This window comes from Protopterus annectens, chromosome 7.part0 (assembly GCF_019279795.1).
Source record: "Protopterus annectens isolate FY-2018-M chromosome 7.part0, PAN1.0, whole genome shotgun sequence".
In the NCBI taxonomy this organism is placed as follows: Eukaryota; Metazoa; Chordata; order Ceratodontiformes; family Protopteridae; genus Protopterus; species Protopterus annectens.
In genome coordinates this window covers 373,973,401-373,990,416 of record NC_056739.1, presented here as the reverse complement: position 1 = coordinate 373,990,416, position 17,016 = coordinate 373,973,401, and the positions used below count along the sequence as shown (strand labels likewise).

Here is a 17,016-nt window from a genome sequence, read left to right as displayed (position 1 = left end):
GAGGTGACCTTGCCTAACATACAAGGCCATGTCAAACCCAGATTTGATGAATATGCTTCACCTCAAAAATCTAGATCCATCAGAGCCACAAGGGCGGAGACTTAAACCTCGACACGGCTATTAATAGGACGTGCTGGAGGGATAGATTCATCACCCAAAGACTCCCTATGCTGTGGAACAAAATCCCGGCACATGTGAGGCAGAGCACTGCTGGCCTTGTTCAAGAGAAATCTTGACCAATGGATGGGAGATCGCAGATATACCCCAGGAATTACCTCAGTGTCACTGCTCGACAGAGGCACAGCAAAATAATGGGTATAGTTCCCCATACTAAAGGGGTGGCGTAAGCCACAAAACAATGGGCTAGGCTTATAAATGCCCTCGGGCAGATAGCCTAGTATGAACCTATGAACCTATGAACCTATGAACTTTTATCATCTATTTTGTCTGTCTCATCGCTGCCAAATATTAACTCAAGATTTGTCTTTCTAACAAAACAGTTTCAAATCAAGAGCTTACTAATGTCACATTTTCTATTAGGCACAAACTTCAGCCCTTTCATAAATAGGTCAAAATAATTTTCATTCAATTCATCATTACTGTAGTTAAAAATATTGAAATTCTGGAAAGAATAAACATAACCTGATTGTGAAATATCTTTTCCAGTGGTACTGGTAGCTTCTTGTGGTACCATAAATACTGTGGGTCCTTCAAGTTTAAATTAAAATTACCTTCTACCATATTATTGCCTTGTCTGTCCTCTCCTGATGCATACTCTTCATTACCAAACCATTCCTCCCTATTACCATACTCATTAGACAGACCTGTATCGCTGAACTGTCCATTCCACTAAATTATCCATCTGCCTAGGTTTTTGGTAGCTTCTATTTTCTTTATATTCTAAGATGTCTCTACCTATTTTCCTACTTTTCCATTGTACACATTTCACATCAATGTTTTCTTTTGTCTTTCGTTAACTGTAAAAAGTCATTAATTCTTTTATTAATATATATTAATTTTATTAATATATTCAATTTTCTTATACAACCATTCCATTTCAGTTTTTTTTTGTCTTGTAATGATTTTTCATAATGGAAAAACCACATATATCAAATATCATTAGAAGTTATTTAAACAGTTCTCTGTGAAGTGGTTTTGCTTAATGTTCTTTGAGATTTCTCAGTCACTGCAGTTTGTGGATTTATTAACTTTTTCACAGGTCTATGGTCAGTTTCACCCATTGGGATCTGAAGAACACTGGCAATCTTCCTTCATAGCTAGTGGAGGATGACAGGAAGGGAGAAAATAAGGGAGCCTCTAGAACTGGGCAGAACAGCAACTATCAAGGATGGGTTGACAGGCTGACTTATCTATCGATGTGAGCAACCATACAGTTGGATTATATAAGGGGGTTGTGGGGATGCAGTAGGGGACAAATTTTATCTTGGAGTTGAGCTTGAAAACTGAGCACTCAGTGCTAAGCTACAGCAGGAATGACAACATGGAATGGACTGCAGTAGAGGGAAATCTCAAAGAATTAATTCAAGGGATCATGGGCACATATGGCACAGTGCACAACGGCAAGTCACAAGACAAATAGGACAAATAAGGAACTGCAGTAGTTTCAGTACCTAGGCTGATTAAGGAACTGCAGTAGTTTCAGTACCTAGGCTGATTAAGCAAAACTCACGGAGTTCAATATATTTTTTCATGCTGTCCATCAGTTCAGGAATAGTGTCAGCAATTTGCATTCATTTTCTTTTAATGACTGCTTCTACCTTTTTTACCACAGTACACAACTGGATGTGAAGAACCCTGCATCTCATTCACAAGACTTAAGATAGTAGTGTAGGTTTCAGTTAGTGGCTCAAATGTCTGAGGTGCTGGCAGGGAGGGATGGGTGTGGCCCATCTACAGGGCAGGACATTCAAATACTCTCCCTGAGATTAGGCGTGGTCCACTGAAGAAGTAGCATTCGGACGTTTTCAATTACTTCAGGGGTGTAAGCTACAAAACAAGGAGAGGTCATATGTCCCCCTAAGCAACAAATGCAGTTGCCAGCAGCCCCCCTAAGCAACAAATGCAGTTGCCAGCAGCCCCCCCCCCCAGGTTGCCATTTAAGATCCATGCCTGCCCCAGCTCACTCAGAGATGTCTGGTAGATACAACAGAGAGGGGCACTGGGATGGCCAGAATGAATGAATGAGTAAGTGGTTGTGGGGGGGGACTTAATGTGCTTAGCAGTTTGCTTCAGTCCTCGGGGATGAAGTCTTTGACTACATGCTTGGATAGTGGAAGGCCTGAAGTAGGAGGGATGAGAGTGAGCAGCCAGTACCAACCTACCCCACCATGAGGTGGCCTGTTGCACCACCAACCCCAACAGAGGTGTTGCGGGATTGCTGGTAGCAGCTATTGGATCACTGCAATTCATGATGCAGTTAAGCAGAAAGTGTGGAGGTGGTTTGTGACCCCCTTGGCAGCAGCTCAAGCATAAGCCACCAAACTTTTGTTTGGAGGGACTAAAGGCAGGAGTGGGGGACCCACATTACTGGCAGGCTGGCTCAACAAATAGCTATAGGTTCTCACTTTGACGAAGGAATGGGCTAGGCTCTTGCCCCTCTACAGGGGAAGAAATAGCCAACAGGATGCTGAAAGGCAGCCATCAGCTAGATCAAATGCAGAAACAAAAATGGTGAAAGCTATGATGGATAGCAAATGCTAGGCTTCAGACTAATCAAACATTTTCTTCTTAGAAAACATGCAAAGTGGAATCTTTTCATTAATAAGAAACTGCAAGTCCCAAGTTATTCAACTTCACAGCTCCATAGTGAAGGGTGTTGTGTAACCTATTAAAACCTTACCCTTAAAAATACTCCAGCAAGCAAGTTCACTTGTAAATGATTCTTACCTAAAAGTTACCACCACTCAAAAGTTACTGAGTTAGAACACCATACTACTGTACATGTTCATAAAATGCTATGGGGTAACAATATCAAAAAACTAGTTACTGATTTAATACCCTTGTCCAGAAGCAGAATGCCGACTACTAAAACAGCTAACAGTCTGTCTTTGTGCAGAATTATGTACAGGGCATCAGTCTGTACTTCTGACCACAAATACCAAACATAATGCACACAAGGTATACAAACCTGAAGCCTGTGTTAAAACAACAAACTTAGTCGTCCTGATTAACTTAAAATTCTGTATTGTAAATTTGTCTTTTAGACATTTATTGGTAATGACTCCATTGTTCTTTATAAATTAAATTAAAGTTAAGAAATGTTTTCTTCTTGCATCATTTCATGACAATTGGTCATTAAACTCGTAACAAAAGAAGCTCCTTCCAAGCCTGTACAATAAATCAAAATCCAACTGCTATTAATATTATTTTAACTGCTGAGTAACCCCTCCCCCCAAGAATTTGCTCATTTTGTCTTACTGTAAGAATAAAGGGCTAATTTCAAACTTTTAAACTTCAGAATCCAAGGTCTCCTCTATACAGAGCAAAGGTCATGTTTACTTATATATATATATATATATATATATATATGTCAACTTTTCTATGCTAACTTAACGAAAAGTATAGGGCAGGAAAAATTCAGTGTTTGACATCACTGACATTGTACAAGGCAAAATGATTTAGTTGATCATTAGCAAACAGATTAAACACAGTAACTATACTACATATAAAACTGTATTTGCACTTTCAATTTGTACTGTAATTTACCATAAATGAAATAAAAATCTAGCAATGTATCATGATGAATTAACCAGGAAAACAAACTACTTGCAAATCCTCTTACCTAAGCTGTCTGGACTATCGATCGAGAAACACATGAGGATGACATCTGTGTCCGGATAGGACAGTGGTCTGAGTCTGTCATAATCTTCCTGACCTGCTGTGTCCCAAAGAGCCAACTCCACCTTTAATAAGCAAATCAAGATTATATTTAAATTGCAAAGTGTAGATAAGTGTTCAGTTAAGTAATGCTACTTTTAAAATGCAGCATTCAACTGAGGAGGAAACTATTATACTAAACAGAAGTCGTTTTTAAATATATGTTTTAATATTTATAGGTTCATAGGTAGGTACTAGGCTATCTGCCAGAGGGCATTTATAAACCTAGCCAGTGTGTGTCAACTTTCACTGCCCCATTGATTAATTAACTGAGCCCTTAACTAATAATGCTGAATACATAAAACAAGAAAAATATCCGAAAAGTGAATCAAGAACACCATACTATTTACAATTAGAACCAAGATTTGATTTGCAAGTTTGTACTGAATTAGTACAAGTTATAGCAGGTTATTTTTTGTATTTAAAAATACATTTATATAATTAATTGTAATGCATTCCTCAAATGTAATGACCAAGACGTCTTTTGACTTGAATCTTTTTGCCACCTAAAAAGAAGTTATGTACTTAACACAACATTCCATGAGAGTTGTTTCTCTCGCCTTTATTCTCACTGATGGGTTCAGAGCCGATCCTCTGCTCAGACACGGCCGACAGCAAAGCTCAAGGTTTGCCAGTAGCTCGAGACAAAGCCCCTTATCCCACAATGCACTGCTGGAATTACCTCAGATCTTGTTTGTTGCGAGTATATATAACCTTTTATTTATTTATTTTTCTACAAGGAAGCACTTCCCCAAAGGGGAAGAAGAAGTATTGAATAACCAGTATGGTACCAGCCTCTAAGTCAACTGTCAGCCAGGAGGGGGCAGGAGGGAGGGACGTGAGAATAAAGGCGAGATAAACAACTCACATGGAATGTTATGGTAAGTACATAACTTCTTTATGTGAAGTTGTTAAATCTCGCCGTTTATTCTCACTGATGGTTAGCGTCCCTAGCACCCTCAATCTTGGGTGGCTCATGAAGTACGTTTTTCAGTACCGTGGAACCAAAGGAAGACCTGTCGTCCCTGGAAGCCTCATCTACTTTGTAATGCGTGATAAAGGTATGAGGCTTAGACCAAGTGGCTGCAGCACAAACATGGTCAAAGGGCAATTTAGCTTGAAAGGCAGAAGACGTAGAAATGGCTCTGGTAGAATGAGCCTTAGGTTTGTGGGTCAATGGCATGCTTGCATTCGCATAAACAAATGATATACAATCTGATAACCATTTTAGCCACTGGATTACCTTTTCTGGCCTCCGAAAAGGCTACGAAAAGTTGATCTGATTTTGTAATATCCTTAGTTCTGTCAAGATGAAATTTGAGCTGTCTGTGTACATCAAGTTTGTGCAGCATGTATTCCAATTTGTTGGAGTGGTTGGGAAAGAAGACTGGCAACTCAATGACCCGATTGATATTGGATTCAGAATAGACTTTAGGCAAAAAGGAGGGGTTTGTTCTGAGAGATACTCTATCAGCATGGAAAATCATGTAAGGAGGCCTGACAGATAACGCTTGAAGTTCTGACACTCTGCGGGCAGAAGTAATGGCTACTAGAAACAGTCTTCCAGGAAAAATATTTGAGATCCCAAGATGATGCTGGTTCGAAGGGGGGAGAATTATTTAAGACCGCATAAAATTCAAATTCCAGGGAGAATAAGGGATTCTGACAGAAGGTCTCATGTGAAAAGCACCTTTAAGAAAAGCCTTAGATAACTTATGGCCCATAAAATTCAACCCATCAAATCAAAGGTGGAAATTTGATATGGCGGCTAACTGGACTTAACTGTGGCAGCTGCTGCTCCTCCTTTAAAAATCTTTGTCAAAAATTCTAAAATGGATGATAGAGGAGCTGGCCCAAATTAAGAACCTGTTCCACTTACTGCTGTATAGTTTCCTGGTGGATGGCTTGCGAGAAGACAAAAGGATTTGTCTTGTATCATCTGAGAGCGAATGAAGCCCGGCAATTAGGGGAAGTGGATTAGCCAAGCAGTCAGTTTTAGGGACTGCAGTGAAGGATGGAGGTCCCCTGACGGGTGTCAGAAGGTCCGGAACTGGGTCCAGGATCCATGGATCCTCCAGTAGATGATGGTGAAGGAAGGGGAACCAAATATGTCGAGGCCAGTAGGGAGCTATGAGGATAACTGTCCTTCCCAGTGACTTTGCTTTCTGTAAAATCTTGGGAATCAATGGAACAGGTGGGAATGCATATAGGAGACCTGGAGGCCAATTGTGTACGAGTGCGTCTCTCATAGAATGTCCTGGAGGCGGTATTAGGGCAAAGTAGCTTCTGCATTTGGTATTGATGTGACTGGCAGAGAGGTCACAGCAAGGCTGGTCCCATTTGCAGAAAATCAAATCCTCAACTCTTTGGTTGAGAGACCACTCGTGAGGCAACAGTATTGCCCTGCTTAGCTTGTCCGCTATCACGTTGGATTTCCCCAGGATGTGCATTGCTATCAGAAAACAGTGGGATGACACAGCCCATTGCCATACCCTGAGGGCTTCTCGACAAAGAGGGGCAAGACTTGCTTCCGCCTTGTTTGATCAAGTGCCAGACCACCGACATGTTGTCCATCTGAACTGCAACTGTCCCTAGAGGACGAGAGTCCTGAAAGTACTGCAATGCCAGAAGGTGCTCAGAGGGAAAGCTGAAAGTTGGGAAAAGTAAAGTAAAGATGAGAATGGTCAAGAAGAAAAATTCTATACAAGAATATACACCCCTTGGTAGAACAAGGGGAAAGCTGCTGTTGCAGTCATCACACTTGGGTTATCTGCCTGCACATGGCCCTCAGTCTGCCCGAATACCAGAGTCTTGGGATTACTGCGATGGATGCTGTTGCTTCTTCCATGACGTCAGGTTGTCAGGGGTATAAAACAGGCAGCTGACGCCATTACACCAGTTTTTCTTGCCCCAGATGTCAGAAGCCCCCCCCCCCCCCAAATAGGAAGTTAGTATATGGTGTGGAACACCACCATTAAAAAGTAAATACCCCTGCCATAAAAAATGGCCATATAGAGGATAGGTAGAAAGGATAGAGAAAAACAGGGGGCTGGAGGGAGGGAAACCAGGACTGCAACAGTGAATACACTCCAATATCTACATTTATTGTAAGTGTACACAACTACTATGTTCTTTAGTCTTTCACTGTTGCAGTCATCACACTTTGGTTGATTCCCAAAGCTGAGGAAGGGTGGCGGCATTCAAGAGGAGTTGGGGCTGGCTAGCAGGCCTTTTAAGACTGCTGTAGCAAATCCAGCTCTGGATTTAGAAAAAATAAGTAAGTGGTAATGCTTGGTGAAGGTGTGTACCTCCAGGTTGCAGCTTCCAGAATGTCCCTGGTAGGGACTCCCCTGAGAAATGCTGTAGAAGTGGAAGTAGCCCTAGTGGAATGTGTTCTGATCCCCTGGGGGGGTAGGTTTTCCATGGTGCTTGTAGCAGAAATGGATGCAGTGTGATATCCATTTGGAAATGGTTTGCTTTGAAATGGCCTTGCCCTCTGCCCCTGTAGCAAAGCTGACTAGCAGTTGGTCATATTTTCTGAAAGGTTTAGTCCCGTCAAGGTAGAACCTGAGCTGTTTGAGCACATACAAGGAGTGCAGGATAATTTCCCCTTTATTTTGAGTATTAGGGAAGAAGGTTGGCAAATGGATGGCTTGGTTTAGAGCCACACTGGAGACCACCTTAGGCATAAAAGGACGGGTTAATCCTGAGGGAAACCCTGTCAGCATAGAAAATAATGAAGGGTTCTACAGCCATTAGTGCCTGTAACTCGCACACTCTTCTTAGCTGAGGTTATGGCTAAAAGCAAGGCTGTTTTCCAAGAAAGGAATTTTAACTCTGCTGAAGCCGCAGATTCAAAAGGGGGGAGTGTGAGCTTTTCCAGTACAAAGTTAAGGTCTCAGGCAGGGATGAGTGCTCTCCTAGGGGGCCTTAAGTTGCTAGCCCCTCTCAGAAACTGCTTGATGAGAGGTTGAGAGAATAGAGGTGGCTCAGTATTATAATGAACTGAGATGGCAGAGGCATGAACCTTAATGAAGAATAGGCCTCTGAGTAGCTCTGCTAGATAATCAAGGATTTGAGGTAATGAGGGCACAGCTGTGTCCTTTCCTTGAGACCAACTCCAAGAGAAATATCTTTTCCACTTTTCAGCATAGGATTTTCTAGTACTACGCCTTCTGGCCTCAAGAATGGTGTCCAGCACCTGCTTGCTGAGGGTTGCTGGTGGAGTATTCAGGGAATAAGCCAGGCTACAAGGTTTAGGGTTTGCAGCTGTGGATGAAAAATCTGTCCCTCCTGATGAGACATCAGGAAAGGCGTCCAATGAAGGTGGTATGTTGTCACACTTGTGGGTACCAGTGCTTGCGTGGCCAATCTGGGGCAATAAGAATTGCCCTTGGGCTGTCCTGTCTGATCTTGAGTAGTACCTTTGAGAGGAGGGGCAGAGGGGGTAAAGGCATAAATTGAGAGGTTTTCCCATTTGAAGGATAAGGCATCCACCTTCCAGGCCCTGCTGTGAGGATTCCTGGTGCAGAATTTGCTCAACTGGTGGTTCTCGGGGGAGGCAGAGGTGTCCACCTCCAGTGTGTTCCCCACCTCTGGATTAGAAGGTTGAATGTGTTAGGCTCCAATTTCCGCTTGTGTGGGTCCAGGAAATTTCTGCTTAAGTAGTCTTCCAGCAAAATTCAATTTGCCTGGCAGGAACTGAGCTTGCAGATGCACTTGGTTGCTCAAGGTTGTGTTCCACACGGCCATGGCTAACCTGCACAGTGGGTAAGAATGGGTTCCCCCCTGCTTGTTTATGTACCACTAACTGTGGTGTTGTCTGTTTTTATCAGCAGCTGTCCTGGAAAGATTAGGTATTTGAAGGCTGTCAGAGCATACTGTACAGCTAACATCTCTTTTTGATTGATGTGCAGGAGAATTTGTCCTGGGCTCCACTTTCCCTGAATGCATTTGCCTGCCATGTGAACCCTCCCCCCATGCATAGTCTGATGCATCTGTAGTCAGGATTTGGATGGCGAGGGGTTGAGTGAAAGGCAGTCCCTTATTGTGGTTGCATGCTTCTGCCCACCAGAGAAACTCTGCCCATAGGCAAGGAATAATCAGAATGACTGTTTCCAGGTCCTGAGAATGTTGGCACCAAAGACTTTAGTACCATTGAAGTTTCCTCATATGCAGCCTTGCATATGGAATTAGCAGAACACGAGGCCAAGAACCCTAGGGCTTGCAGTATTTTCCTTGCAGATAGCTGGGTTTTGGTGGCCATGTGTTTTGAAGTAGTTGTTCAAATAGATCTGTTTTTCTCGAGTGAGAAAGGCCATCTGGGAAGTTGTGTTCAAGCCTGCTCCCAGGAATACAATTTTTTGACTGGGCACCAGTTGTGTTTTCATTGATGGTGTATCCCAATGAAGATCAGAGTCTGTTTACAAATGCCAGGTGCTAAAGTAGTAATTCCGGACTATCTGCCTGAATCAGGCAATCATCCAAGTATGGGAAAATTTGGATATTTCTCTGCCTGCAGTATAAAATGGCTGGAGCCAGGCACTTTGTGAATACTCTGGACACAGTAGATAAGCCAAAGAGAAATGCAGAGAACAGACAGTGCATAGAGCTTGCCCTGAAGTGGAGATATTTCCTGCATGACTCCCTTATGGGGGTGTGCAGATAGGCTTCTTTTAAGTCTAGGGTGACTAGCCAAGCATTCTTGGCTAGCATAGGGAGAAGGTGTTGCAGGGTTAGCATTTTGAATTATGGGACCACCAGAAAGGTGTTGAGAATTTATAGATCCAGGATTGGGCACCAGGAACAGAGTAGAAACCCTGTCCCTTTTGTTCTACTGGAACAGGTTGAATGGCCCTGATATTGAGCAGGGAATGTACTTGCTTTTGAGTCTCTGCCCACTGGTTTGGAGGAAGATCTGGAAACCCACTTGTGGGTGGTAGGGAATGGAAGTAGAATCTGTACCCCTGGAATACAATGTTTAGAACCCATCAGTTCTGATTAATGGACATCCAGTTTTTGGCACAAAGGGCAAGTTTTCCTCCTAGGGGCACAAGTAGATGGGCAGGGCTGGGAAGGATAATTGACAAGTCATTGTGAACTTTTACCATAAGGGGGTGGTTTGCCACTCCCTGTTTTTGAGGTGGGAGCACTCCATTGTTTAGATCTCTGCATACCCTGAGACTGTAGTCTGGGTGGTCTGGTTCGCCTGGGTTTGGACTGAAGGCCTGGAAGGGGCTAGACAGGACCAGTTTTTTGTAGGCCAATGCCTACTGAATCTAGGTGGCTGCACTTGTAAGAATTCTTTAACAGTTTGCATAGATTTATTTATTTGCATTTGTTTAACCAGGACAGTCCATTGGGCTCGAAGAACCCGTTTTCAATGGAGTCCTGGGGAGAAAAGCTCCACATACAGATTACACAAAGATGAGGATATACATATACATTACATGGGGTTAAACATTGTACAGTTCATGTAATTAAACATGTAGAGAGCTAAAAACATGAACAATATATATATATATATATATATATTTTTTTTTTTTGGAGGAGAGTTAGTATGCTGGTAGCCAATGTGTAATGCTACCTGGGATTGTGAGTGAAAGAAGAGAAAAGTACTAGTGTAAAGAGTAGGTTATGAGAGGTGAGAGCAGTATACTGGTAGCCCATGAGTAATGCTACCTGGTGTTTGGAGTGAAAGAAGAGAAAAATTACTAGAGTAAAGAGTAGGTTATGAGGGGTGAGAGCAGGAGCACTCCCATGTGGAGTGATTTTTTAAAGGATGGGAGGCTTGTAATAGTACGAATGGAGGGAGGAAGGGAGTTCCATAAGCGTGCTAGTGAGAAGGACAGGAGGTTTTGTCCAGGAGGGTGGAGGGGTCTGTGAATTTCTATGAGGTTTTGATTGTTTGATCTTAGATGTCGTGGAGTGTGGTGCATTTTAAAGGTAGACGAGAGTGCAGGGCAGAGGAATGGCTGGAAAATCAGTTTGTGAGCATATGCGAGTTGGGTGTAGGAGAAATAGTTGGGTAGTTCTAACCAGTTCAGTTTGTGGAGTGGTTCACAGTGGAGGGTTGATGATTTGTTACAAGTGACGAATTTGGCAATTTTATTTTAACAAGAGGATAGTTTGGTTTTGAGGGAGAATTGCAGGTTAGTAAGAAGAGGTGCCCCATAGAGAAGGGAGGATAGGAGAAATGTAGTAGAGAGAGTAATCTTAGTAGCTGAGCTGAGGAATCGATTATGATGGTAGCGCATGCCAAGTTTTTGGTGGGTTTTATTTAGGTTTTGTAGTAGATGGGAATTGAATTTAAGCTGGTCATCAATTTGGACTCCTAATAGTTTGGTTTCTGATACAAGCTCAAGGGGGATGTTATTTTGGCTGATGGAGATGATCGATGTTAGTAGTTTTTGAAGGAGTAAATATCATGAGTTTGGTTTTAGCAGCATTAAGAGCTAGATGGTTGTCTTTCATCCAATTTTCAGTGGTGGAGATGGCATCCTGGGTTAGCTTTAAAAGAGATGGGATGGATGAGGCAGCGCAGATGATTGTGGAATCATCTGCATATTGAATATTAGCCTGAGGGATAGCGTGGAAAAAGTCATTAATGAAAATATTAAAGAGAAGGGGGCCCAGAATGGAACCTTGTGGGACACCTGTTGGGGTATTTAGAAAGGAGGTAGCCTTTTTTCCACTTGACTGTTTGTTGTCTACTGGAGAGATAGCTGTTAAACCAGTTGAGTGAAGAGAGAGAAAGGTTTAGATTAGATAGTTTAGTAAGAAGTAGGTTATGGGAGATAGTATCAAAGGCCTTAGAAAGATCGAGAAGAATGGTAGATACAAATCAGTGTTGGGTAGGGGTTAGTAGATTGTTGTCCAAGAGATGGGGGAGGAGTTGAAGGTGGATACATTTCTCTAGGACTTTAGAAATGGGTGAGAGGATGGCTATGACACGGAAATTGGAGATGTTAGTATTATTTCCTCCTTTGTGTAGAGGGATGATGTAAGCTTTTTTCCAAGTTTCGGGGACTAAACCTTCTTGAATAGAGCGATTGACAGCAGCTATACTGAGGTAGTATGAGGGAATGTTGTCAGGGGCATTGGTGCATGGTTTTAATTTCTGTAGGAGTTTTCTTATATTAGAAGTTGGAGTAGGTTTAATCAAAAATGGGAGGAGTTGAGGTGGGGGTGAATGAGAGAAAGGAGTTGGAGGGGGAGGTTGGTTGCGAGTAGAGGGGGTAGGAGGTGCATTGTTGTGTGTAAAAGATGAAGTAAGTTTGGAAATAAAGTCTATGAAGAAAGAATTGCATTGGGTAGCAAGATCTAGGTCTTGTAAATCTGGGCTGGGGTTTGGGTTTTCTATAGTGCCAAGTTTTTAAGAGTGAATTTATACCTGCCCAGAATTTTTGTGGGTTAGTTTTATGATTGGTTTTGAAGTTGGATAAAGTAGTTTTGGCGGTCTATTGAGATATGTTTTTTTACTAAGTTACGAATAGTTTTGTATTTATTGAGGTTAGATGTAGATTTGTTTTGCTTGTATTGTGCCCATGTTTTATCTCTAAGTCGCACGGTAGTAAGTGTATTTTTTGTTAACCAGGGGCTGGCTTTTCTTTTTATTCTTTTGGTTATTAAGGGAGCATGATTATTTAGGATGTTTAGGAAGATAGTATTAAAGTGAGTTACTGCATTTTCAAGTGGTAGGGTTTTTAAGGGAATCCAGTTAATAGATTTAAGGGCGCTGGAGAAAGCTTCAGGGTTAAAGTTTTTTATGGCATCTGGTAGTTATGTAGTTATGAGTAACGTGTAAGGGAGTCGGAAGACGTCTAGTGAAGATGGGAAGATGATCACCAAGGGGGTCAGGAAGGGTTCCACTGTCAGGGTAGTTATGGGGATGGGAGACTAGAATCCAGTCTAAGATGTTGCCACTAGATGTTGCCACTTGAGAAGTCTTTGGATGGCCTAGTTATTGAGTTGATTAGTTGAGAATAGTTGAAAAGGTTGATGTTGAGGGGGTGTGTAGGTGACTGTATGGAGGACCAATTAATACTGGTATCTCCCATGATTATAGTTTCATTACAGATGTTAGTTGATAGCCAGGAGAGGATGTTTTCAAGTACTGGGATATTATCTCCAGGGGTAATGTAGAGAGGCGCTATACATATAAATTTGTGTTTATTCAGCTTAGGAGGAGCTAATTTTAGTTCTGCATTAGAAAACTGGGGAATGACTTTGTTATAAGGTGTTAAGCATAGGGAGGATGAGTAGAGTAGAGCTACTCCACCACCCTTTTTGTGGGTTCTGTCTGATCTAATGATTGAGTAGTTTGGTGGTAATATCTCGGCATCCTTTATGTGGGGTTTAGCCAGGATTCAGAAATGGCTAGGATGTCAGGTTTGTTATGGAGTACCCATGCATGAAGGTTAGGGATTTTGTTTGCTAAGCTTTGTGCGTTAAGAGATGCAAATAGGATAGATTTAGAATTTGAGGAGGAGTGGTTAGGACCTGAGTTAGGGTGTAAATAAAAAAAAAAAAAAACAAACGTTGAGAGCAAAAACCTTTATCAAAAACAAAGCTTTCAGGCCAAAACCCTTTTTCAATGCTTAACAAAAGGTACAATAAAATCACATGTTTAAATACAAGCCCAGGACATCACATGACCCGCAGCCAAGGTCATATGACATGAAATACAAACTTACAATAAACAGATAAAAAAGACATATTGTTAATAAAACTACATAAAAATGTGCTTACTCAATATATTATTCAACATATTCAAAGTATATACTTGCCAATAAATGTTATTATTTTAACCTTGTGTGCTGTATTTTCGTCAAGACAGGCTTTAATGAAACACTTGCATGATTGGATTGTAAGACTAGCAGCAGATGTGGCTCCAGGATTGAATGCAAGTGTTTCATTAAAGCCTGTTGAAAAAGAGTTTTGGCCTGAAAGCTTTGTTTTTGATAAAGGTTTTTGCTCTCAACGTTTGTTTTTTTGGTCATTGTTCTATTTAACAGCAGAGTTGGTTATTAGGGTGTATATCACCAGATAAAAGTATGGCAGTTAGAAGTTGAGATAGGTAGTAGAGGTGTTTGGGTCGTTTTGTTTGAGTGGAGTAAGTAGAAAGATTAGAGGGAGATATGGAGAAGAGAGGGCGAGATGGTTTTATGAAGAAGGATTAGTTTGTAGTGAAGACATAGGTTGTTGTTGAGGGGATAAAGGTAAGGAGAGATTTGGTTATTATAGTAGGATTTTGATGTGTGGAGATGAAAGGTTGTATGTAAGTGAATAGAGTGGTTGATGAGAGTAGCTTTTTCTTCCATCTTTAAGAACCTCTTCTGCTTTGGTGCCAAACAAAACGGTCCTGATTTAAAGGAGTGTCTAGTAATTTTGATTTGATATGGTCTGGCAAGGTTTGTTCCTTCAGCCAAGCATGTCTTCTCAGTACAGATTCAGTGACTGCAGCCCTGCAAGATGCTTCTGGGGCATCAAAGCCACACTGCAAAGTATGCTTACTAACTTGGTTTGCAGAATGCATTAACTCTTGTAAATCCTTATTTTCTGCACAATCTGGAAGAAACACCATTTTTTGTTTAATTTGTTCCATAATATGTTGCTGGTATTTCAACATATGAAACTGGCAATTCAATGCCCTGATGGCCAGAGTTGCACAGATATATACCTTCTTACCCCATCTGTCTAAAGCTCTGGAATCCCTGTCTGAAGGAGGAGCGTTTTTGGCTGTAGTAGCCTTAATACCTTTAGGCCCCTGGGAAATGGTCTCTGGATCCACAGTAGCATTCTTAAAAAGACAAATTTGTGAGAATCAGGTACTCTGTAGTACCAGTCAGGTTTTCTAAGGGCAGGTAGTAAAGTGTCTGGAGTAACACTGGATTCCATGAAAACAGCTACAACATCCAGGACAGGGGGTATTAGCTAGGGGCCTGTGCCGAGGCAACATTAAAAATTCTCTGAGTCTCTTTTTGGACGGAGGATAATCCTGGCATTCCCAGCAGAAATGTAAAAAGTATGCAAGGTTTCACCAAAGGAAAAATCCTCTGAAGGAGAAACAGAGTGAATGGATTCCTCTGCATCTGAATCCTCAAAGGTAGATGAAGATATGTCCTGGTAATCAGAAGGGTCAGAATCATCGGACTCATGGTCTGTAGAGTCAGAAAAAACTAAATTCTTGGTTTCTTATCAGGGGAAGGCTGGCTCCCCCTAATTAGGGTGATTAAGGTCTTCAGCCATTCTAAGTATTTGTTTTTGAGGCATGGGAGCTTGAGCATGCATTCTGTTCAGTTTTCTAGGCATAGGGCTTGGGAAACTCAGTAGTTTTAGCTAAAAATGAAGTGGTCAGTTTAATGCAAATATTAGTAGATCGGAATACACCCTCATAAGCCGGTGCCTGCACAGCTGCTCAGGACCCATCCAAGGTAGAGACATCCGCAGGTTCCATAGTCGAAGCATCATCTCGCGGCATACCAGGCTCCGAATGGGTCTCAGCAGAGGCCTGCGAATCTGTAGAAGCTGGCATCAGGGGCTGAAAAGGCACTTCAATGAGTACCGGCGGACTGGCGACTAGCTTAACGGAAGCATCATCAGCAGTTTTTGACCTATGCGGTCTATCTTTGCACTTTTTTGGAAGATCGGTAGTCGGATGGCTTACCAACGCCATTTCAGAATATGGAGAACGAGAGCGAAAGAATTTAGCTACAAAAATAGCCCAACGACGAATGGTTCAGGCATTAAACAAGGCACAAAACTGACAGCAAAGGACGTTGTGGTCTGGGCCTAAACAGGTGATGCAGTAAAAATGAAAATCTCAGAGGTATTTGCTTTCCACAGGTAAGACAATTGTTAACATTTTGACATCAGTTTGAGCAAGAAAAAAAGAATCCCCAATGGGGTACTTCGCTTTAGAAGACTTCAGGTTTCAAACTAAAAATGAAAATTTCAGGTAGCGGCTGACTGGCACTTGCGAACTGCTTCTGCTTCGGGCTCCTTCTTGGCAAGAAAGACTGATGTAATGGCGTCAGCTGCCTGTTTTATACCCCTGACGACCTGGCGTCATGGAAGCAGCAACAGCATCCGACGCAGAAATCCCAAGACTGTGGTATTTGGGCCGACTGAGGGCTACCTGCAGGCAGATAACCCAAGTGTGTTTTCTGCAACAGTGAAACAAAGAACATCAACATCAAAGAAGGTTGTCTAAGGAGAGGAAAGCCAAAAAGCACAGTTGAGAGAAGCTTTTAAGAATGGACATTTTCAAGGTAAGGGCAGAACTCAAACTATGAACAGAACAGAGTGAAGAATTAAGGTTGAAATCATAGCTATTTAAGACACAAGATGAAACACCCATGCAACAAAGGTAAAGCTCTTGACACCAGAAGGGCCAAGAGCAAAAAAAAAAAAAAACAGTGGTGGTGAGCACAGCTAGGGAATGTTCTGATGAAAAGTAATGAAGTGTGTGCAAGAACAAGACTGTGAGCAAGAAACATACAAATTTATCAGGAGGAGAAAGATTGACAAAATGGATTGGCTTGCAGAGAACAAATCAGCAGAAGGATTTGCACAATAAGAGAGGCCAGTATTAGAGAGAAACAAGGACAGCTAAAGGTAGGTTTGTAAGGGAAAATTAAGAATTGCCTGTACAGCACTGATAAAACTAAGTATTTTCCTGCATGGCCACAAAATGGGCTCATTTGTTATACATGTTCATTTTACAAGTAAAATTAGAAGTACCCAAAGGAAAGGGAAATTAAAAAAAGTCCATCTAGGAGGTGCTCACACAGTAAAATCTGTATGAAGCATACACTCACCATATATGTGAATCATCTACAGGGAATCCATGCTCAGGTAGGGAATTCTCCAGGAAGCTAGGCTAATCAAACTTTGTTTTCACAGATTAGCATAAAACCATAACACAGCAGTTAACCAATGCAGGATTGTTATGTAGAGAATTTTATCTACTGTACCCAGATTAAAAAAAAAATACTGCAAACTTTGGACCTTGGAAGCCAGCAAGTAAATAAGCAGGAAAAAAATGTAGAAAGGAGTAGCTTTGATTGAATCCATTTGTAAAAATACTTACCACATCATTAGTGTCAAACTTCAGAC

At 41.7% G+C, this 17,016-nt stretch overlaps 1 protein-coding gene across 1 annotated transcript in view; it reads right to left on the bottom strand.

The window, feature by feature from the left end:
* Positions 1-17,016, bottom strand: part of LOC122806472 (rho-related GTP-binding protein RhoA-D) — a 434,939-nt gene that overhangs the window by 313,690 nt on the left and 104,233 nt on the right. Inside the window, exon 3 of the mRNA XM_044076938.1 lies at positions 3,803-3,923. Coding sequence (XP_043932873.1) covers positions 3,803-3,923 — 121 coding nt within the window. The remainder of the gene's footprint in view (positions 1-3,802; positions 3,924-17,016) is intronic.